The sequence below is a fragment of the Homalodisca vitripennis genome, chromosome 4 (genome assembly GCF_021130785.1).
Source record: "Homalodisca vitripennis isolate AUS2020 chromosome 4, UT_GWSS_2.1, whole genome shotgun sequence".
NCBI classification, from domain to species: Eukaryota; Metazoa; Arthropoda; class Insecta; order Hemiptera; family Cicadellidae; genus Homalodisca; species Homalodisca vitripennis.
In genome coordinates, this window is record NC_060210.1 from 191,047,608 (window position 1) to 191,072,045 (window position 24,438).

Sequence of the window (24,438 nt, forward strand, 5' to 3'; positions counted from 1 at the left end):
GTACTATAATCATTCAATTTTATTAATTCACACAAGGTTTCTTCTTCATAAGGTACCCTAAAGAAACTGTTTTGGTTGAGTAACTTGAAAATTAATTAAATCCGAAGATAAAAGGTGTAGAGATAGTCAGCCGGACCAAAATCTACAAACTGTAGACAGAGGAAATGCCATATTCAAATATTGTGCTTTTGTAGTCATTGATTTTTTTTAACTCAAAAGGAATTTGACTGGAAATTCTCCCCCCTGGGTAGAAAGTTATAGAAGCATTCTATAAAGGTGTTACAGAGATTGTTGGATTGGATTTACCGAGTTGGAGGGATATATGAGATGTAAAAGATTGATATCTGTTCCTTAATACACTGGCTTACAAGACGCTTGTTTTCAGGCAGCTTTAGGCAAAGCAAAACACTACAGGCTTAATTAATCTCCTGATCTTGTTTCAGGAGAGTTTATGCTATTCTCCAGCTTAAATCTTCCTTAAAAGGTGAATGTTTTTAAGATGCTAAGAACATAACAAAAATTCTTACCTTGATTTTTAATAAAAACTCCTTCAGAGGAGTTTGGGAGCTTCATACGAAATCTTTATGGTCATTATAACACATTTTGAGGAAGAGCGTATGTCAAACACTAAAAAATGTTTTCCGTTTTTCAGTACTCTAACATTTATTATAATAATGGTCCCCATGTGAATGCACTGGTTGTATGAGAAAAATAATTCCATCTCAATAAAAAATAATTGAATTATTAATAGCTTTATATTCATTGCAATGTTAAAACAATATTCTCAAGTCTTGATATTAAAAATCATTAAACCTTCAATTGGCTAATAATCATTAATACTGATGAAAACACTACAATTTTCCTCTTACCCAAGATATTAAAAGTTATATAGTGTACAACCTTTTGAACGATTGAGAAAACAGTTCAGTGTGTAGTTTGTGAAAAATAAAATAGAAGAATCATGGTATTGTTTGCATCAACATCAACGTTGATAAGTCTATAAAACAATGCCATATCCCTTATATTTTCCTTATCCTTAAGAACTTTTGCTCCAAAACCATTTCACAATGAGGATGTAAGGATTTATAGAAACATTTTTGTAAATAAATCGTTACACCGATCACAGAATGATTCATGCTAGAACAAACATTTCTAGAGACTTCACAATTGTCTCTTTTTATTAGGTCGATTTCACTGATTCGTCAGGTATAAAGTATGTAGGGATTTTCTTCAGCTTCATCTCACAATGTTTCGAACTGGATTATTTTGACATGCTTTTTAATTTACTATGGTCAAACGTAAAAGATGTTAGTTTAGACTTAGTAGTTTAGAACCTCTTTTACATCCATTACTAATATTGTAATGTACATACATTATTTACACATAGTTTATTCCTGAGAATATCAGTATGCTCCTACTCCCAGTTAGTTTTTCTAAAATCATATCATAATTAAGTTTTTGTCACACTTATAGTGATTCGTGTTGAATCTTTAGAAATAACACTATCCGAATTAGACCCTCAAATAATTGTGTTAAAAGAACACAATATGTCAAAAATCAAACTTGAACGCTTTAACATAGAAAAATTATATTTTAATATCAGAATATTCTCGTACTACAACTTCGGGAGGAGGTGTAGCAATTCTCTCAAAGGAGGGTTTAAGGGGGAGGCAGCTGGTTTTTCCAACTGTTGTTGAACTTTGTCAGGACAAATTATTTGAATGTTGTTTAGCTAAATTTTAAGATAGAAAAGTATAGTTTTTATATTAGCAGGAGTTTATAGAACACCTCAATTTAACAATAGCGAATTTTTAGATAGATTAGACTCTCTTATAGAATTTCTTGTAGCAAAAGACAAATATTTAATCATTACAGGAGATTTTAACATTAACATGTTAAATGAATCTAAAGAGACAAAGGAACTTAAGAACATTTTAAATCGCCATGGAATGAGTTTCTTAATTGATTTTCCCTACTAGAGTGACACCAACATGTAAATCCTGTATAGATAAATTTTTTGACAAATATTAATAGAAATGAAGTTAAAGTCTCAGGAATTATAACAGCCTTATCTGACCATGATGCACAAATGCTCGAACTTCTGCAAACCCAAATAAAAACTGGGAAAACATTAACTTTTGTTGGAAGACAATTTTCATTAAATAATATGGTACTTTTTAAATCTTTATTGGAAAAAGAAGATTGGCTCCCAGTCTTTTACTCAACAGTCAATGAATAAATATGATTGTTTTGACAGTATCTTCAGATACTATTTTAATCTTTGTTTTCCACTTACACAAATTAAAAAAGAAAATAAAAAGCACACTTGGATTACACAAGATTTAAAGGATGAAAAAAATGAAATAATTTGTCTTAGTAAATTGTCAAGGCTTACAAAATCTGATAATTTAAAAAATGAAGTTAAGAATAAAGTTAAACAATACAATTCAAAACTAACTAAATGTAAGAAAAATTTTATTTTGATACCAAAATCAAAAACACAGAAAATATTAGTATAAAACAACATGGCAAATTATAAATAAAGAAACAAAAAAGAATAAAAGTAAATGTGAAGGCAATCTTGTACTAAAAACTAAAGAATCATCTATTAGTGATCCATCTCTTATTGCAATCTCCTTTAATGATTATTTTATAAATGTGACAGATGCACTGTTAAAGGATCTATCTTCAGTACAGCCAAAAATATGACAAATGTGACAATCACAAACCTGGTAACACTTTATTAAAATTTCAATGCCCGCCCTTGACTGAAACAGAATTGATTACAAATTTTTGACTCTCTCAAAAATAAATCGTCTAGTGGATATGATGGAGTTCCAGTGAAATTGATAAAATTTGTCAAACATTCCTTAAGTAAACCATTATTGCATTTAATAAATTCTTCTCTCATTACAGGCATATTTCCTGACAAATTAAAAGTTTCAAAGGTTATCCCAGTCTTCAAAAAAGGCTCAGCAACAGATATTCAAAATTATCGTCCAATTTCAATTTTACCGTCCAATCGTCAATCAATCTCAAAAATTTTTGAAAGAACCATGTATCATAGGTTAGTCAAACATCTAGAGGTAAATGATCTTTATGACAAGGCACAACATGGATTTCGAAAAAATAAATCTACTATAACAGCATTGGTAGAGTTCACTGAATCTATAATAGAATCAGTTGACAAAAACGAAAATGTAACAGGAATATTCATGGATCTGTCAAAAGCTTTTGATAGCATATCTCATGACATTTTACTCGAGAAATTGAAAAATTTAGGAATCAATAACATCCATCTAAGATGGTTTGAAACATATCTTTCCAATAGAAAACAGTATGTTGAGATATCTCACATAGAAAATAACAAATTACAAAAATTTCAATCTAACATCCAAATAGTAAAGAAATGGAGTACCTCAAGGATCTATTTTGGGTCCTTTATTATTTATTTTGTTATATAAGGGAAATGCCAAAGTGCCTTAGTATTCTTGAAAATAACAAAAACCAGCTCTGTTTATTTGCAGATGACTCAAACTTAATCATTTCTGCCAAAACAGAAGCTGAATTAGAAATAACTGTGTATTTGGAACTTTCAAAATTACAAACATTTTTCATTGACAACAAATTAGTTCTAAATACAGAGAAAACTAACTTTATTTCTTTCAGTACCAAACCAAAGTAGAAAACACTCAAGTCCCCAATATCTTATTAAATGATTCCTGTTTGGGGGTCAAGTTCGCAATACAAAATTTCTAGGACTAATCATAGATAACAAACCTTAGCTGGGAATTTTGCATATTGAACAGGTGATAAATCGTATCAATTCTGGAATATATGCTATTAAAAGACTGTCTTACTTATGCAGCTTATCAGCTTTAAAGATGGTCTTTCATGCCCACATTCAATCCCATATTGCATATGGAATAGGTGTGTATGGAGGAACCACAAATCAAAATTTTTAATAAAATTCTTATCTTGCAAAAAAAAAGCGCTGCGAATAATGTTAAAAATTGATAAGGAAGAATCAGTTAAAAAATCATTTCACTGAACTAAAATATTTTAACAGTGCATAGCCTTTACATTTTAGAATGTGTGATGTATGTTAAGACTCATCAGTCCAGTTTCAAGAGTCACTGTGAAAATCATACATATAACACTAGAAAATAAGAAGGAATTAGTATTACCTAAGCATAATTTGGAGTATTATAAAAAAAAAAACTTCTTATGCTGGGAATAAAATTTTTTAAATCAATTCCAAAAATAAATATCAAGTGTTCGAGACATAAAGAAGTTCAAATCAATGTTAAAAAAGTATTTAATTCAAAAGGCATTTTATTCATTTGAAGAATTTTATACAATATTATGATTTTACTCATAACTATTATAGTAAGTTATTTTTAGTGACGCTATTTATTGTACTCATGTGCAAAATATAAATAAAGATATTAAATAAAAAAAAAAAAAAAATAGCGTTAAAGTTTAAAAATGATGTAATTAAGGAAAAACCACCATCTTACAACAAGCAAGATCTTACTACTGCTCAATTTTGAGCAGTGAGATTACTAGTATATTCCTTGTATTAACTTATATTGAAACAAGAGCATTGTAGTGTACTGACAAGAACCAAGTACATTTTTTTCTAAATCAAGTGAGGCTTGTAGTATTAAATTGTTGAAATAAGTCCATAGAAAATTATGTGATAATTATTCAAAGTGGAAAATCCAGTGGCCACAAAATCTAAGGTGTTGAACTTTGGTCAAAGGTAGAAACAGTGCAAGATCAAATACTGTTTTTGACCACAGCCTCTTTTATCAGTACTTGCAAAATAAAATTTTTCATTTATTGGAGTGTTTGGTCATATATTAAGCAAGTACTTGCAATGTTTTACTGTACGTATTCCCCAATGTTTGATTAGACCCTTGCCTGTGCTTACTTACTATGACTTGTGGGCCATGAGGAACCCAACCTCTCATTCAAAGTCCTGAGCAAAATGACTGCTTAGCACTCTCCCTTACTAGGACAACACTAACTTTTATTGCTGTTGTTCAAAATTACTGGTGAATAAGTAATAATCATGCTAGTCCCAAGTAAAACATTGTGTTGTCAACAAGGTTTACTATATCACGCTCAAATTATAAAATTAATATTATTTATGAATTTGTTATTGGATGAGTGAAACCTTTTAATAAACATAATAAAAGTAGCAACAAAGTCATAAGATGTAGCATGATGTTGTACACTTTTATAAGGTGAATTTATACTGGTACATATGTACAGTAATAATTTGGAATGTAATACAGTTCTATATTCAGACAGCTGGTTCTGTCCAGTGACGATTCGGCACAGGGTATGGATGGAGAGCATGAGCCCAAAATGTAACCATGCTATGTTGCTAAAAACTGTTACTTTTCAGAACCAACTAGGGTTGGATATCCCAGGCAATAAAAAACTTGCTGTGATAAAAAACACCTTCTTTACACCTCAATTTTCTGTGAAACTTTGTAAAAATACTCATGTGCAATTTTGTCGATTTCCTTTGAAGGAACACTTAAAAATTAGGGCATAAATGATGAATATTATGGTCTGTCATTGTATGTTCCAGATATTACATATATTTATTTATACAATTCTGACAATTGACACGTTTACTCCATGTATTTACATGTATATTTAGAAATATATCTAGGTAATAAATAAATAATATAAAAGGAAGTCCTACCAAAGTAATAATAGCTTTGTTACAAGAATATTCCAGTACTTGACACCGTCAAAATTATAGCTAGAAGCCAAGTTAACGAAATAAATAAAACATATAAATACCAACAAGTAATTACAAAATGAACACGATTGAAACATGTACTTCAAATGAGAATCCAAGGACATCTTAATAATTGATATAACTTTTTCCAAAGAACTTGAACAGACTGTAAAATGTGTTTTAAAGCTATTTATGATGCACTTTGGATGGTATTAATATTCAATTAGAAATAAAGGAGAACTTAAATTCCTTCTGACTTCTTGGAAAAATGAAAAACTTATGTGTCAAGTGGAAAAATAATAGGATAGCACATTCAAGAGAAATTTCAGTTAACGAAACCTAAATAATTTAAAAATGGAAATTGTCACAGACAGCTGGGATAGTGTATATAATGCCCCAAATGTTGAAAAAGCATACAAATCAATTCAATCTAAGCAGAGCTTTATTATTATGTCCTCTCTGAAAATCAAGGTCACGTATAAGCCAAATATAACTCTGAAGTAAACATGTTAGAAGAAGAATTCTTAATCTGCTTGCACAGATATGAACTTGCAGAAAATGAATGAAAATTGTTTTTATTAGGCGAAATTGGGGCCTCATGGACCTTTCTAACATTCAACTTAACATAAAGACTAAAACAAAACAGTCTAATTTTTAAATAATGAAACTAAATATTCTACTGTAAATATGTTTAAATTAACAACTAAATATAAAACTTTATTGAGGAATATAAACTATAGAAATCTTATAATAATAAAAAGGTATTATTATAACATATATTATTAATAATAATACTATTATATACATCTACCTACTCACATAAAAAAATGTACTCATATTTATATTGTCATATTAGAAACACATTATCCTCATGCATACTACTCATGCCAGTGCAACTGTAGCAAAGCCGACTCTGTCCCCAACATCCGCCCAATAGTTAGTGCTCCCTCAGTGATGCCATGAATGGAGGACTCCAAGGATGTTATGCTACGAGGAAGGGAATTCTATAGACGACATGCCGCCGTTACCACAAGGACTTGTCATACACTGTAGTTCTATTCAACGGCATGCAGAGTGAACTAGAGCAAGTTCTATCCACACCACCGTGAGAGACATATTGGAAATTGTTCAATAAATAATTTGTAAAACCAGAATTTAAAATTGAATGGCCCAATATATGAATTTATATTATACTGAAGTCATTCAACTTCAAAATCATTGAATTAATACAATAAGGTGTTATTATATCATCTCATCAAATGTATTTCTCTACAATAATTTTTTGTTTCCTGTAGGTTTTCACCTAAAGCCAGTCATGTCGTTCATCAGACTGTTACAGTAAGAAAAATAAGGCAGTATGGGTATTTTAGCTAACAACAGTTTTTTTCTAAGAGAAAGCTTATTGCCATGCACTTAAGCCTCAAGGGACTTTTGCGCACTCTGGAAGTATACCTTGAGGCCAAAGAATGTTATGGTTTCAGAAGTTTTTTAACCATTGAAAACAGCCGATCAGGTCCTCCTGGAGAAATTCACCATCCTTGTCCAGACGACCGAAGATGGCATAGGGCTCCCTTGCTATTGTAGGGCAATCAAATACAGGTGTTTACAATAATCAATAAGTGCTTTGATCTTGGTCAATTCCTGTTAGAACTGCAATTCTCTCAAATATACCCAAAGCAGAAGAATATTTTGCCAATGCCCCAAATGCCAAAGAAGCATACAACTCATTCAAGCTAAGGGGAGCTTTAGATATTGCTTGTCCTGTCTCAAAATCAAGGCCCGAGGCAAGCCAAAACTTAAGTTTAATATGATCCTGAAGTAAACAGGCTAAAAGATGAATTTCTCGCTTGCTTACACATACATGAATTGACAGTAAATGAACTCGATAAGGACATAATGAAACGGATAAGAAAGCTTATGATCAACCCTAATAAAGTTTGATGATGCATTTTCACAGCTAAAAATATTGTACAAAAGAAAATAGAGGAGAACCCAATGGTGATTGTAGAACACTTCAGTAACTACTCTCGCCAAACAAATACTGTACTTAAACAACCTAGTGTAAATGTCCAGCATAATACACAACTCATTTTGGCCCTCCCACCACAGAAGATCTGTGGAAAATGCATTTTATATTGAGATATAAAACAGATGCTTCTTCCAAAAACACAAACATCTCTGAAAAAAAAAAAAAAAAAAAAAAAAAAAAAAAACAACTGGATAACTAAGAAAATTTTATCATTCAGAGGTACATTAAAATATTTTATAAGTTATATAAATGTTAAACAGATATGAATGCCACTAACTAATTCAAATTATATAGACAAATTTATTGGAAAGCTCTAAAAACAGCAAAGCGGGAGTAAAGCGCATAAAGCAGTAAAAAGAAGTAGAAACTTCCGTAACTATAGCCAAAACTCCTTGGAAATTCTTGGATAGTCTGAAAAATTAAAGAAGACAAAACACAGTTGTGATTAAAAAAAAAGATAAAATGTATGGTAACTGAACTGAGGTGGTAAATGTAAGATTTTTCAGACATTGCAGATGCTAACTTATGATGCCACTTGGGACCATATCCTCTAGCTCTAATGCCAATTATGTTAATGATGGACACAGAATTCAAGATCTTGTTGATGATTCAAGATTTGAAATCTAAAGGTAACTCATTTTTAGCTGCTTTAGCAGTGTAGTCCTTTTGAAACCCCTTAACCAGTTAATAAATATTACTTTTATTGAAGTTATATTTGTTTCTTGACCAAAGCACTTCTTGTTTTCAAGAGGGGAAATGTTTAAACTCTGAAAATTACTGACCAATTTCTACATTGCTGACTTCAAGTGAGATATTTGAAAGATAAAAAAAATAAATTCCTGTTTTTTTTCTGAGACAGAAAGCAAATTATAATTTGTAGTCAATGGATTGATCAGTATAATACAGTAGTCAGAGGATTGAAGAATCATTCTCTAACGCTCAGCATATCCTAGACCTCTTCAAGGCCTTTGACTGTGTCGATCATTTGGTTTAGCTTAATAAATTGAATAATCACTACTCTGTTAGAGGTGCCATAATCTAGTGGTTGATGTCAACAGGGGAGGAAGATCCATGGCGAGACTATTATTGCTTGTCACCAAACTAAAATTTGGGGAGGTCCAGGAATCAACCTTTGACTCTTTTCTTTTCTTACTGTATGTAATCAGTACACTTGGGTAATGTGATTTGATTCAGATAATACCTCTTTTCTAAACTAGTGGAATAAAACAATTTATAATAACTGTGTATGAAAACTTATTGCCGTCTGTATCTAAATTTAAAAACAACTAATGAAATAAAGTGTATTTTCAAGTTATACGTTGGTGAAGAATCTTTAACTGAAATGGGCAATAAAATTTCTTGGATCTCAAATGCAGAAAAATATGTTTGCAAAAAACTGGTCATATGACTTTATGCTGTAAAAAGGATTAAGTCTATAAATGATTTTAAAACTTATGACCATTGAATGCAATTTTTGAATCTTACTGCCTCCCTGCTACTGTCAGCATGGGGCAACTCTAATAAAGCAAATCTACAAAGAATCCTTATTCTGCAAAAATACAACTGCATTTTAGCAGGTCTACAACCCAGAGACACTTGTAGGAACGCCTTTATTGAGTTCTGCTAATCACTGTGGCATCTCTACATACTTCAAGCGACAATGTATGGATACAATAAAAACTTGACAAGAGCTCTGCATAATCACCGTGGTGTTTCAAGCGACAATGTATGGATACAATAAAAACTTGACAAGAGCTCTGCATAATCACCGTGGTGTTTCAAGCGACAATGTATGGATACAATAAAAACTTGACAAGAGCTCTGCATAATCACCGTGGTGTTTCAAGCGACAATGTATGGATACAATAAAAACTTGACAAGAGCTCTGCATAATCACCGTGGTGTTTCAAGCGACAATGTATGGATACAATAAAAACTTGACAAGAGCTCTGCATAATCACCGTGGTGTTTCAAGCGACAATGTATGGATACAATAAAAACTTGACAAGAGCTCTGCATAATCACCGTGGTGTTTCAAGCGACAATGTATGGATACAATAAAAACTTGACAAGAGCTCTGCATAATCACCGTGGTGTTTCAAGCGACAATGTATGGATACAATAAAAACTTGACAAGAGCTCTGCATAATCACCGTGGTGTTTCAAGCGACAATGTATGGATACAATAAAAACTTGACAAGAGCTCTGCATAATCACCGTGGTGTTTCAAGCGACAATGTATGGATACAATAAAAACTTGACAAGAGCTCTGCATAATCACCGTGGTGTTTCAAGCGACAATGTATGGATACAACAAAACTTGACAAGAGCTCTGCATAATCACTGTGGTGTCTCTCAAGTGACAATGTATACATACAATAAAAACTTGCCTGCTGGTCTCCAGATTTTACCTTACCAGTTCACACAGTGGCATTGTATTCAGAGAATCCATCATACATGGGATTATACCACTGTTTTGACACAATTGTAATTCTCAATAAATGTACAAATAAAGTTATTGTCAATCGCCAATCTTCTTGGATTTATGTACCAAGAAATATATCAAAATATTTGCTCAAGTTCCATTTTGGTAATGGCATATTAAAGGATAACTTTCCTCTCTCTTACCTATGGTTTTGTGTTATGATGATGTTGAGCAAACATTTCAGGGATTGTTCATTAGAAAAAATTAATTAAAATAAAAGTCAATTTGAGATACAAAAAGCCGTACAGTGAACCCTTTAAGGAGTCCAATTTTTTTAACATTCTCTGGTCTAAACATGCTAGACATTTAGGTTTTATTAATTTAAATACAAAAAGTTCCAGTTTGACTTTCACAGCTACGGGACTTGGAAGTGCTATACATTTTACAGTTTGGTATTGACGATTGATGATTTGAAAGGTCAATAGAATTTTGGTCATTTGCCATCGTTAGGTGTTACAATAACAGAAATACAATGTTTCGAGGACTAGAATTGTCAAATATTAAAATGTAAATTTAAGAATGCAAGAAAGTAAACATTCAGTCTATAGTGATTGATAACAACAACAAAAGTTAAAGTTTCGTTCATTTCAGTTTGGTATAGTGAAAATTTACAATAAAACAGTTGTAGGCTACACACAAAATAAACATACCTTAAGCCAGTACTATTTAAGGAGAGCACAATAAAAAAAATCACAATACATACAGATGTATTGTTGAACCATATGATTAGGAACTAAATCTGTCGCTGAAACACCTAAGCAACACAATTAGGAATGGTACTTTTTCAAGAACTCATTCTTTAGTTCATGTTTGTTATCTTTAATATTATCTGATAACAGATAATATAGATAATATTATCAAGTAACGAGTTGATCTTTAATAAAACCATTACACTGTTGTCACAGTTAATTTCCTAAAATCAAAAATTTGTATACTGTAACATCACAATGTTCCAGTATAGTTACCAGTACAATAATTATAAAATACAATTGTTAAAAATTGTTATTTCCTGAAATCCCTAGCTTGAGAAGTTCTCTAAGTTATTAGTCAGTGGTTATCAAAGTTTATTAATTTGAACGTGTGTTTCATTTGTTTGCCAACACAAGATAACAGTGTTGCATTAGTTGCTTTAGAAATAATATCGCTTACTTTTTCAGGCTGGATCAGTAACGCAGGCAGTGAAGAAGCTCTCTAACTCAAGAATAAAACAATTACTTTCGGAGTCCAAAAGTCCAGCTTCAATAAGTTGTCAGATAGATACGGTAACGCCCAACAACTCCGGAAATTATCGAATGGAACTAGAGAATCTGCAAGATGTTAAACTTAACCATGAAGTAAGCACAACTGTTTGGTGTAGCACTTTAAAAAAAATCCATGATTCTTTTAAAGTTAGTTTAAAGTTTGAAGCTTTAGTTACAGTTCATACTGTGCTATTTTATTACACGAACATTTTAATTTAGGAAGTGTATATTAAGCTGCAGAAAGTATTTTGCGCAATTTTTTCCAAAAAATAAATAATATTTTTATGTTTGTTATGCTGTTTGTTTTAGGTCAAGTTCAATACAAAATTATGTTTATAGAATTCAACTTTCAAAGAATCAAGTAAAGCTAGTGAGGTCCCAATCATCCAATGCTTGAAAAAATGGAGTCTAAAATAATTTAATTAAATTTTATTACACAGTTTCTACTACCCGTTGCAAGTTGGGATAATATTGGACCAAAGACCTATAAAGTACAGGACAAGAATCTTTGTCGTTAAAAGGCTGGTGATCCTTTTAATAAGGCCTAATTTCATTTAACTTTTAAGTATTGAACTACTTATGTCTAGCAGAGATCAGCTTAAAATTAAAAAATCATGCAAAATTCTTGGATCACACAGCTCATAATTTCACAACAAAACCAATTAATTTTACCGTTATCAATGAATAATAAGTTTAGGCTCATGCGGTTGATTTGACCCAACAAACAGCTGATAAAAGGACTAAACAGCCTGAAGACTCTGTTCTGCAATAAACATATTTGTCAATATAATTGACTGTTTAATAAACTGCAAGTAGTACAATTAAGTAGGTTTATCGTACAGTTTCTAATTTTAAACAAATTGATCTTCAAAATATTGCGTAAACTACTAAGCTTTTTTTTCTTTTAATTTCTCTGTTATCCTTAATCTCAGTTGTTCATTAGAAATGCCCTTATAAGCATAGATTTCCTTTTTAGGTAGGTTGTTATACAGATTCAAATTCCATATCGGAAACTTCTTAAAAATAAATTTTATGAATGAAAGGACAATCTAAAGTTTAATAAGTTTCTCGTTTTGAAATTGTAATACAATTTTTGTACATTTTTCCGTGGGTTACAATCTTTACTAGTATGGACCTTACTTTACTCACTAATTTAACATTACATTAATTTGAGATTTTTGAATTGTTAAGTATTATAAAGACCAATAGCTTAACTAAAACATTATTATTTTCTCTTGCCATGTCAATACAGATTCAAAGCCTTAACATTAAGGCTGGCCATGGAATACAATACTGTATTTTGTAATTTTTGCTACGTGAGCATGTAACATGATTTTTTTTTTATTTTTCGTGATAATCACTTGTACTGTAATCTTAACCTCTTTTCTGTACATTTTTAATTGATTTTTTCAGTTTGAATTTACATTAAAATCGCCAGCAACTTGTGAAATAGAATTTGGTAATGTATATAAAGTGAGACCTATGGTTGAAAAAACTAATTATTTTAGTTTTATCTGAATAAAATGAAGACCTCTGGATTAAAACCAAAATTTTATATGTTACAAAGTAGAAACTACCTCATAACACATGTCACTCTTTTTTTAGTTTTTAAAATTATTTTTGTATCATCAGTAAATAAAATAGATTTTTATTGATCATTGAGGTCATAACTTAGTTTAAAGCTTGTATTTAAAATTATTTTGGCATGATAAAACTTTTTTAGTTATGAGGTTTAGAGGTAATTAATAGATGAACAAATTTATAGAAAAGGCAATGAGGAAGCTTAGCAAATGATTCAGGTGAGCGTTTTGTCATTTTTGGTCTCTTTATCTCATTGACTGATGCTGATAAAGATGTTATTTATATTGCTAATGGTTAATTTGTAGTTTTCCATGCTATAAAAAGCATCACCAGTATCAAATTTTGTCTTTTGGTATTTTTAACTCTTTCACTACACTTTCATTTTGACTCCTAACAAAATTAGCATGACACAATTGATTCTTTTATTAAGGGAAATTTCTCTGTAAATTTCACAAAAGACTAGGTTATATTCTTATAAAAGGCTCAAGATCTTGAATACTTTTGTACTTTAGCATAGAATATTTTCAGCCAACAGTCTGTTACTTGTGACTGACAGTGTGCGTATAGCAGTCAAGGGTTTGTTCTGTTGCTGAATAATCAGGTTTCTGCAGAATTTTAATATTCACACATATTTGCAGCATCAACACTTGACAATAATGACAATGGAACTCCATGTCCACACAAGAGGAGAACTCAGACCCAACCCTGACCAAGACGCTGTCTGCTGCATATTTTACAACGTCACCAATGACTGTCCAGACCCTTTGATTTCACACATTAAAGGTGATTACTGTTATATATGTAGAATAAAGGTCTTTTACGATAATAAATCTTCATTATTATAAATGTAGCCTCAAAAAGTGTTTGATATATAATATACAATAATTCATTGAATTCGAAATGTACATTGTACAATAAAAAAATACATAAAAAATGTTAAAAGGTTTATTATTGTATATTAATAGATCTTCCTTAAAATAAAAAATGCAGTATTGTTTGTACAAAATTATGAATTTAATAACACAATCTACCAATTTAATTGAGTTGCCAGCTTAACCATAATTTATAAATAAATTTAAAGTAAAATTTATTTTACATCATTACAATTTACTGTATCATTTCCACGACAAGAAAAGATTATAAACTAGTAATTTGGAAAAATGTTATTTTGTTACTGAAAAGTTGGTCAGGAATGTCTTTTATATATGTATGATATTTAAACCAGTCTATACATGTTTTATACGCTAGAATAAGTTAAAAATATCATCCTTCTAGTTTAGGTCATCACTATGAAACAGTCGGATTTTTTTTTCATATAGAATTTTGCTAAAACCATATTATTCGTAATGGACTTCAATAAATTAATACATTTTAATTGATAATTTGGTATATGAGCACGTTTAGCATTTGAATAGATCGTATACTCCTTTGTAGATATGTTGATTATGTAAGTAATTTTGTACATGTTGTTCATTTCAGGAGTGATTTATGTGAGTGAAGATGGAACAGAGGAAAAGATGCCCCATCTCCAGTCTCATCTACAGGCTGTTCCGAATGAACAGTCTCTGATAGCTGCCTTTGTTGCTCTTGTACGCAAGTGGGATCCAGACATATTTGTTGGTTATGAGGTACGAGTCTCAGTCATTTGTATCTAAATGAATATTTAACTTCGATCGTAATTCAACGTCTTACGTAGCTCATGAAAATTGAAAATCAATTTTACCTTCTCTTGAAATAGAAATCATACTGTTTTCTTTATTTATAAGACTTTTCCAAATGTTATATGTACTATATATATATATATATATATATATATATATATATATATATATATATATATATATACTGTTATACATGTAGAATAAAGGTCTTTTACGATAATAAATCTTCATTATTAGAAATGTAGCCTCAAAAAGTGTTTGATATAATATATACAATAATTCATTGAATTAATTCAATAATTATTGAATTATATTACATCTAAGTATATAAATACTACACTTATATTATAATTTATTTATATATATATATATATATATATATATATATATATATATATATATATATATATATATATAAGTCTAGTATTTATATACTTAGATGTAATATAAATAATATTAGTAATAATAATAATGCAATATGTAATATAAGTAATAATAATTATTGTTATTAATAAATTTGTATAGCGGTTTATAGTAGCAAAAACTAAAACTGTTTGAAATTCATGTAGATTCAAACTCATACAAGCCATATGTGGTATGAAAAGGTGAAAAATGCATGTTTTGAAAGTTTTAATTTGTTCAAGATTGAACAGCTGTCTTGGGGCTACCTACTACAACGTGCCTACGTACTCAATATCAACTTGACAGTCGAGCTGTCTCGAGTCAGAGTCCTGACGTCCACGGATAGTGGGACTAAAGAGATAAATGATGATGACTCGGAGATTCGTCTCACTGGAAGGATTGTGCTTAATCTCTGGAGATTCTTGAGACATGAGGTAAACATAAATAATACGAGTAATTATCAGACATCTGCAGTACAGATTATGTAAGGTCGGTTCTGTACAAAACTTGTACTTTGGTTCTCAGTACTGTATGTGGTACAATTTGTAAAAAAGTTACGTGTAATGTAGTTTTCATTCTAAAATTAATTCAGAGAACTTCAATAAAATGAGATGTACACTTTAATTATGCTTTAGATAAGTGAGGTTATGTTGGGATATACACATCTTACACTAGTGGCTCTGCCTATTTTGGTTCAACATAATGACAGGAATGACATGTTAACAATGTTTTGATACAATGTGAACCAGAGAACTTAGATGATAATTATGACACTAGCTACATAAGCCTGATAATCAAGAGTACGTAAAGATAACAGATTTTAAAATTTTTGAAAACCGTGTCACTGCAAAAACGGGTGCACACACTCCAGAGAATATGAGACACTGACACAGTTTTGTACCATGACATGATTGGTGATTATTCTACCCATTCTGGACCCTCAGATATATGCTTGAGCTTTTTCGGCATTGAAATTGTTTTGTTGTCAACTTTAACTCTATGCTTGCAGGTTTTTCTTGACACCTAAACAAATGGATTCCAATCCAAAAATCCATGTTCTGCTTTTGTAACATATAACAATGGCAAATTTTGAAACTCTCATCATTTCAAACTATCTATCTTTAATAATAAATAAACTTTAAACTAAGAATATGTTAAAGTACAATTTCTCACAGTAGTAAATTTTTTTTAGTACTTGTTGAATAGAATCTGAGGTTTCACCTTATACATCTATGTGATACCTCATGTGGGATTCAAAAAAATCACACATGAAACTCTAGTTGTTATCGTCAGTTCAACATTTGTCAATAGACAAAACTCTTTATTTCATGAACTTTGAGTGCAGAAATGTCGTCAAAAGTTTGCAAGAGTTGGAACTTGATGAATACAAACTAGGCTTGCAATACAAATAGGTGATAAATCCATGTATGAAATTAGTTTTGGTCTTGAAAAGTCGGGTCTACATACATGAAGAAGGGTGGAGGTTAATTTATCTTGTTCAGGGACTGTATTTAGGGATGTGTAAGATATGATAGCCAGATTTGAAGTTTTACTAAATACAAGGGTTGGGTCGTCAGTGTACATCAAAGTCAAGCAAGAAATTAACACGTTTTATGTTGTAGGTCGCCCTACAGAGTTACACGTTTGAAAACATCGCTTATCACATTCTTCACCAGCGAATTCCTCTGTTTTCTTTCCGTATTCTGACAAACTGGTGGGCCCACCGGACAAAAATGTACAGGTATGTATGAAAGTAATGTAGATTCTGACGGAAAATTAAACAAATAAAGTTAAACATGTGTTTTCTTAAGTTTTATGTTTTTTTTTTATGAAAGCAATGACATATTTATGCTCAGTGGCGTAACTAGAACCTAGCTGTGGGGGAGGGGGAATCTGATTGAAGAGCATACCAAACCAGGAGTTATGGAATAAATCTGAATAATTCTAAATTTATACAAATGAGTTAGGCCTAATTCAAAGTAACACATGTAACTGATGTATTTCATACAAGTTGGTTTGATATTATAGATATATTTTTAAACATTTGTAGGGCTTTTGGGATGGATTTTTATCCCCCTCCTAAGGTACACCACTGCTGGTTTATCTCTTATACTGACTATCTGATGGTGTTGTAGGTGGCAAGTGTTTGAGCATTACCTCACACGTGTGGAAGGCATTGTGAAGATAATGCAGCAGTTGGATCTTGTCGGCAGAACCAGTGAATTCGCTCGACTATTTGGAATCCAATTCTACGAGGTTTTATCACGAGGTTCTCAGGTAACATAAACAAGTTACCAAGTGATTATTTTCTAACTCAAGTTACAAAAATGCAAGTACTAAACTTGTTGTTTTAAGTTTAGGTTAGGTTAGGTTTGATTTGGTTTTGTAAGTGCTTTTTTAGATTATCATGAACATTAATTGTTGCAGGACTCAGTAATCTGATTAAGAGCAAGTTGAAAATAAAATTTAAATAGAGTTGTCTATAGTAAATATTCTCATAATAAGGCACTTTTAAAATGAGTGTTGAAACTTTTGTTGTCTGAAATCAGTCATCAGAAATCATGGTGGTTATAAACTATTTGACATTAAATGGAATTCATATTCTGGTAAGTGAATGATTGCATGTCTTATAAAATTTTTGCAACGGACATCTCTATTTTATAAAAAGTCTTACAGATACAGATACAGATACAGATAATTCTTTATTCATAGGTATTACAGTCAATACATTGAATAGTGTCATTAACTTAAGTATTGAACATTTCTTAAAATATAAACAACATTTCTTAAATAATTATACAAAACAATGCATGTTATAGCAAAACAACAAAAAATTTCAACAAGAATTACAAGAACAGCATTTTTACTATTTAATGAACAGAATCCATTCAATAGCATAGCAAATAAATTTTTGAACATTACACCCATAGTAAAATTTCCCTTATTACACCCATAAGATATTTAAACATGTGGCTTAGTAACACATGTACCCTAACTATCCCAACACATACATCATTTCATTGTTCCTTGATGGGTAAATTTAAATTATTTAAGCACTTATATAAAACCAGATTTAATGATCCAAAATCTGAATTTCTCATGTGCTAACATTCATTGAGAAAAATTTCATATTTAGACTTTAAATTTTACATGAAACTTAATGTCCACAAGAATGAGTTCTATGATTCGTAATTGTTGTGTCTACTTCTTTTTTTTATAAATCGTCTGTTTGTCCACAGGACATCTAGATAAAGCGATGAGCTATGTGTTTGAAATGCTGCATGCAACCTCAGCAAAGCCTGTATGACACAGTGTGGCGTACTCTACCTTGTATTAATACTGTACAATTGTTTCAGTTTCGGGTGGAGTCCATGATGCTGCGACTGGTGAAGCCACTGAACTATGTGGCAGTGTCGCCCAGTATGCAGCAGAGAGCCAGGATGAGAGCACCGGAGAGTCTGCCTCTCATTATGGAACCTGAGTCCAGGTTTGTACACTAGTTACATGCTCAGCCCCTCGCAAACTTTTGTATCAGGATTTTGTTAGTTAGGTGGTTTAAAATCAGTTAGCATTAATTTTCTGTCTCTAAATATTTGTTATAGTATGACCAACAACAAATTTAATTTTCATCTCTAAATTTATAAAGACACAATTTCCAAGATGCAAAAAATGTGTAAGTACATTAATGTTTTGTAAAATGAGATTCACTGTTAACCCTTTGAGCCCTAGATATTCATCTACAGTATAAGTTGACATACTTCTCAGATCATCCTGTATCTGGAATATGTAAAAACTTTGTATTAAAAAGTATCTAGGCTTCTACATGATACTATAGAAGTAACCTAAATAATGTAAAATGCCCTAAGATTACTGATTCGGCCATTTTCAGAGACTTACACAACAGTTTATTTTTAGCCCCAACATAAAAAAATACAACATACTGAATTTTTTAGAATGAACAAATCTTAATCCTCTCCATGGCGTTCACCTCCAATCGCCTCGGCGAGGACCCTGGCCCTAAAGTCCAATCACCACCAACTGCCTTATCATTGCTCTCTGCTTTGTGCTGCTATCATTGAACTGCTAATGAAACTATCTTTTGGCAGTACCGTTGTCCTCATTCACTGCATGTTTTCATGCTTAGTGATACTACTTGTACCTAGGAATAACATATGAAACATTTTATCAATCCCTTCAATAACTCAATCAATCTATTAAATTTAGTCATGTTTAATAAAAAAATTCTTCAAACTTATCTGCTTATAGAATAATTAAACATATTTATAACTTTCTGTAGCTACTGTTTTACTGACAAATTGTTATGTTGTTTTTACACTTCTTTGTAGAATACATGTAGTCTTATTTCAATATAACAATACAAACAAACATTTCGTATTCAAATGAGTTTTGTTAAGATTTAGTTTACCTAATAGGCTTATTAATTTTTCAAATACTGCCGTATTATAGAGAATTGAATAGTATTTACAATGATATATAATATGTAACAATTTTTTCAAATTGAGATGTTAAAATAATGGAGTTTTTAGCCAATACATTTAGTCTTATAGCACCAGAAGCATGTCACAGTAATCTAACCTGAAAAGGGTTAATATCAAGTATGACATGTTTTAGCATTTTGACTTAGACTTTGGATTTTTAGTTTGTATCCTTTGCTCAAGTCATAATTGCTTACATTTGTCTATTTATTTTGTATGAACAGAATTTAACAGTTAATAGGATACATTTTGTGTATAATTTTGTTGTTTTGTTCACAGATTCTACACTGACCCTGTGATTGTTTTGGATTTTCAGAGTTTGTACCCTTCAATCATAATCGCTTACAACTACTGTTTTCTCTACGTGTATGGGCAGAATCGAACATTTGGGAAGGTAAGTTTTGTGTATGATTTACTATGACTTGTTTCATTTTGACTGAATGAATATGTGCACTGAATATGCAATTTCCATTCAGTTTATAACACATTATTTAAAATGGGCATTTAAATGACAGTTTAAAAATGTTATGTTATAGGCAGTTTTTGAAACTAATACAATGGTTTAAAATGACTGTGGAAATCAGAGAGATGGAGTATTGGTGTTAAAAATTAATTTTCAGTCAGTAGTAACTCTTAGAGGAACTATTACTATTTTTTAACCCTCCGAGTGGTGAAAGACGCTGCAGCGTCTATTAAATCTCGTTCGCGAGTGGCAAAGACGCTCTAGCGTCTATTAACGCAAGCCTCTCTTGTTCCGGTATTTCCGATGTTATGCCGCGACTTAAACGCTATATATTAGGTATCGTTAGAAAGACCAGATTCTAAAATTTAATTTGATATAGTATTTAGATATGCTGGTACTAATGGAACTCTTACAAACGGTTCATCCACCTACTGTACTACCTCCTGGACCAAGTGTAGGTCTTCTTCACGGGATTGCTTATTTACCAGACTTTGTGCAGTGTGTGTACACACCAAAAAAGGGGGTAAAAGTCACTTCTGGTGCCCAACTTGTAATTTTGGGGTTCATAGGGAGTGTTTCCCTTACCTGCAACATTATTGGAGGCCTCTCAAACCAGGAAGAATGATGAGGAATGAGGTTGGCTCTGATACTGACTAAAATGCAGTAAAAAACGTGTACATAAAAGTTTCGATCAGCAAATAGTGCGTTGTTTTTAGGAATAATACATATAACGGATACATATTTTTGTTCAGAATTAAATTTTAAACAAAATGGCTATTTTGGATTTGTGTTAAAAAATTAAGTTTAGGAACATTTACTCAGCCTAATATAAAACAAAAAAATTTGAATTTTTATTTTTGTAATTCAACCCATTGGTTTTTTTACACCAATCCAAGGTAAGTGTTTCATATTATTACCATTCTACTCTGTGTGTTATGAAGTTTTAAATCGATGTATGATATGTCATACTTATATAATATACAGGATTTTATATAAATTCTCTTTTACGAACATACAAAATCAATAAAAATATCCCGCCACTTGGAGAAAAAAGTACCGCCACTCGGAGGGTTTTAATGATATTGAATCAAATTTTGGGTTTAGCATTTGTTTAAACTGTACATCTGAGTGACATAATTAAAAAATCTTTGGATGTGTACCAAAGATGCTTTGCAGCTGATTTATTGCAATCCAGATGACTTTCATTGCCAGTGGATAACACTCGTACTCACTAAAACCAAACAAACAGAGGGCCAACATTTTTACTAAATACTTCATGAAATATAGTACAATTATTGTAGATGCATATTTTTCATCATTATTGGACTGATTAAAAAGTAATTGCAAGCAAAATATTTAGCCCATTACTCTAGAATTGCGGTTCTAAAAGAAGAGGACATGGTTCTAATTCAGATCACATTTTCCTTAATTTTCTAACTTTGTTACCACCTGATCTCAATGCAATGGTGCAATTAATTGTTAATATGAAATACTTGCACAAATACAAGTGTTTACCATCTTAAAACGTCTTACTGATTGATGAAGCTGGTTAACAACCCCATGAAAATACCCCAGTAATTTGCAATTTCCCGATTTTCAATTTTGGTTTGAACCAGTTAGAATTTATGACACTTATTGTTCAATAGACTCCATTAAATTGCATATATCATATACATTATTTTGATTATTGGTTTTGTAATCTTGGGGTCATAATTGATGAAAATGTAAAACAAGTTGTGAATTTCATCAAGAAGTTTCTGAATATTTTTTTATTTTAGGTTAGTTATATTACCTTTAAGATTGTATTGATTTCAATAAATTTACTGAACATGAATTACATTTTTTTAAATGAGGTTTTACCAGTTTGTAATGATTTTTTACAGTTTTTGTGTGTAGAGTAAGTGTATTTATTTAGTAAATGTCCATATTTACAAGTATGAATATCAATATATTTGATTTTTATTGATCATATGTTGTAAATATATGCTGTTAATTAATCGGCATCCAATAATTGATTGTTGACAGATCTGAACTATTTGAATTTGGATGCACTCAATTGAGGGTTCCAATAGATGAGCTCAGCCGTCACAAGGACAACCTCAACTTCTCCCCCTGCGGTGTAGCGTTTGTCAATCAGTCAGTGGTGAAGGGGGTGCTGCCTCGCATGCTGGAGGAAATCCTCAATACTCGTCTTATGGTAATTATACTTATTTCAAAACAAGCGGAGCAATACGATGAGCTGAGTGCTCCAGCACTACTCTCTCGTATTTACACCTTTTTAGAAATGGCTTGTTATTGTTATTTAAAATTTGTTGTTTATTTTAATTATTATTATTATTTCTTCCTGCCTATGCAGCATGGCTGCTCTCAATTCACCTGTTATAAAATTATGATTTATTGATATGGTTGAGAATAATAAGTACATAAAGTGGTTATAACAGATGCACATTTTTAAGGTTAGAAACTGGTATTGTACCGTATTAGTTGTGGTTGATTCTAATTTATGTTTTGATAAAATTATGATTTATTGATATGGTTGAGAATAATAAGTACATAAAGTGGTTATAACAGATGCACATTTTTAAGGTTAGAAAACTGGTATTGTACCGTATTAGTTGTGGTTGATTCTAATTTATGTTTTGAATTTCTTGATATTTTAAGGTGAAACAGTCGATGAAAGAGAAGAAAGACAACAAAACACTGCAAAGAGTGTTGCATGCCAGACAGCTGGGGCTCAAACTCATTGCAAATGTCACGTACGGGTACACGGCAGCTAACTTTTCTGGAAGAATGCCTTGCATTGAGGTAACGTACTTTCATTAGAGTTCTTGTACTAGATCTGAGTGAATGAGCGAGTACTGAGGTACTGTCTGTACCCAGGTGGGAGACAGCGTGGTGAGCAAAGCTCGGGAAACATTGGAGCGGGCAATCAGCTTAGTGGGGAGGACCACCCGGTGGGGTGCCAGAGTTATCTACGGAGACACGGATTCCATGTTTGTGCTGGTACCGGGAAAGTCCAGGGAAGAGGCATTCCGGATAGGTGCTGAGATTGCGGAGGCAGTTACAAATGACAATCCGAAACCTGTGAAACTTAAATTAGAGAAAGTGTATCAGCCTTGCTTACTGCAGGTAAGATATTTCTTGTGTCGCAAAAGATAATGTTACGTCCAAAATTCATGTGTTCATTTTTGTTTTAATTATTTAAAGTGTTTAAAGTTAGTTAAGTTTTATGGCTTTTCAAACTTTAATAGAGTATATTATTATTAAAACAAAGTGCCTTAGTCTGGTTTTTCATTCTAGTTCTATTTTTATCTCTGATATATATTTATTTATTCGTTCAATCAAGTCCATATCCAGTTTTGCACACTAATTTCTGTTCAACAGGTTTAGAATGAAATATCACTTCATTCAGTTTGTCAGGAGAAGATAGATTTTACATGTAGCTATCATCTTAAAATGATTGACTAAAGATGCATTATTATTTTATATGTTTAATTTGCACATCATATTATATGTATCTCCTCTGAACTCTGTATACAATATAAATTCCAATATTGTTTACAGTTACAATAATGTAATGGACTGTGGTTTGGTCTAACTGAACAAATGGACAAAAAACTGGGAATTTGACCAGACTCAAAAATGAAATAGTTATATGTTTATATAATGTACTGTGAATGTTGCAGACTAAGAAAAGATATGTGGGCTACATGTATGAGAGTCCCAGCCAAGACAAACCGGTTTATGATGCGAAAGGCATTGAGACAGTCCGGAGAGATGGATGTCCAGCTGTTGCCAAGGTACAACAGTCATTTTGATTAGTAAATAGTCGTCTATTTTAAACAGGGATGGTGCAATTTTTGTGACTTTTTTTTCTGCTGGTTCCTTGAAAATTTGTACTACTAGACTGTTTATTTGAGATCTGAAAATGTCTGAATTGAAAAACTAATTTATTTGAGATCTGAAGATGTCAGAATTGAAAAAAACTGATAATAATTTGTCTCAATAGGGGTTGTTTGGTAGTGGCACATCTCAGTGAAGTGTGTATTACATCAGTTACATTAATATGGCCATATTTGAAATCGATGTGCTTGATGTAACATTATGGATGGTCTTATTTGGGATCGATGTACTTGATGTAACATATGGATGGCCGTATTGGGGATCGATTTACTTGATGTAACATATCATGGATTACCGTATTGGGGATCGATGTACTTGATGTAACATGTCATGGGTGGCCTTATTGGGGATCGATGTACTTGATGTAACATATCATGGATGGCCTTATTTGGGGATCGATGTACTTGATGTAACAT

The 24,438-nt window shown here is 31.5% G+C and overlaps 1 protein-coding gene across 1 annotated transcript in view; it reads left to right on the forward strand.

The window, feature by feature from the left end:
- The window catches only part of LOC124361345, a 69,078-nt gene that overhangs the window by 36,607 nt on the left and 8,033 nt on the right, over positions 1–24,438 (forward strand). The window contains 13 exon segments of the mRNA XM_046815394.1: positions 11,433–11,609; positions 13,736–13,880; positions 14,577–14,725; positions 15,403–15,594; positions 16,783–16,901; positions 17,296–17,437; positions 18,517–18,647; positions 19,936–20,011; positions 20,013–20,050; positions 22,145–22,316; positions 22,781–22,924; positions 23,000–23,248; positions 23,806–23,919. Of these exon segments, the coding sequence (XP_046671350.1) occupies positions 11,433–11,609; positions 13,736–13,880; positions 14,577–14,725; positions 15,403–15,594; positions 16,783–16,901; positions 17,296–17,437; positions 18,517–18,647; positions 19,936–20,011; positions 20,013–20,050; positions 22,145–22,316; positions 22,781–22,924; positions 23,000–23,248; positions 23,806–23,919 (1,848 nt within the window).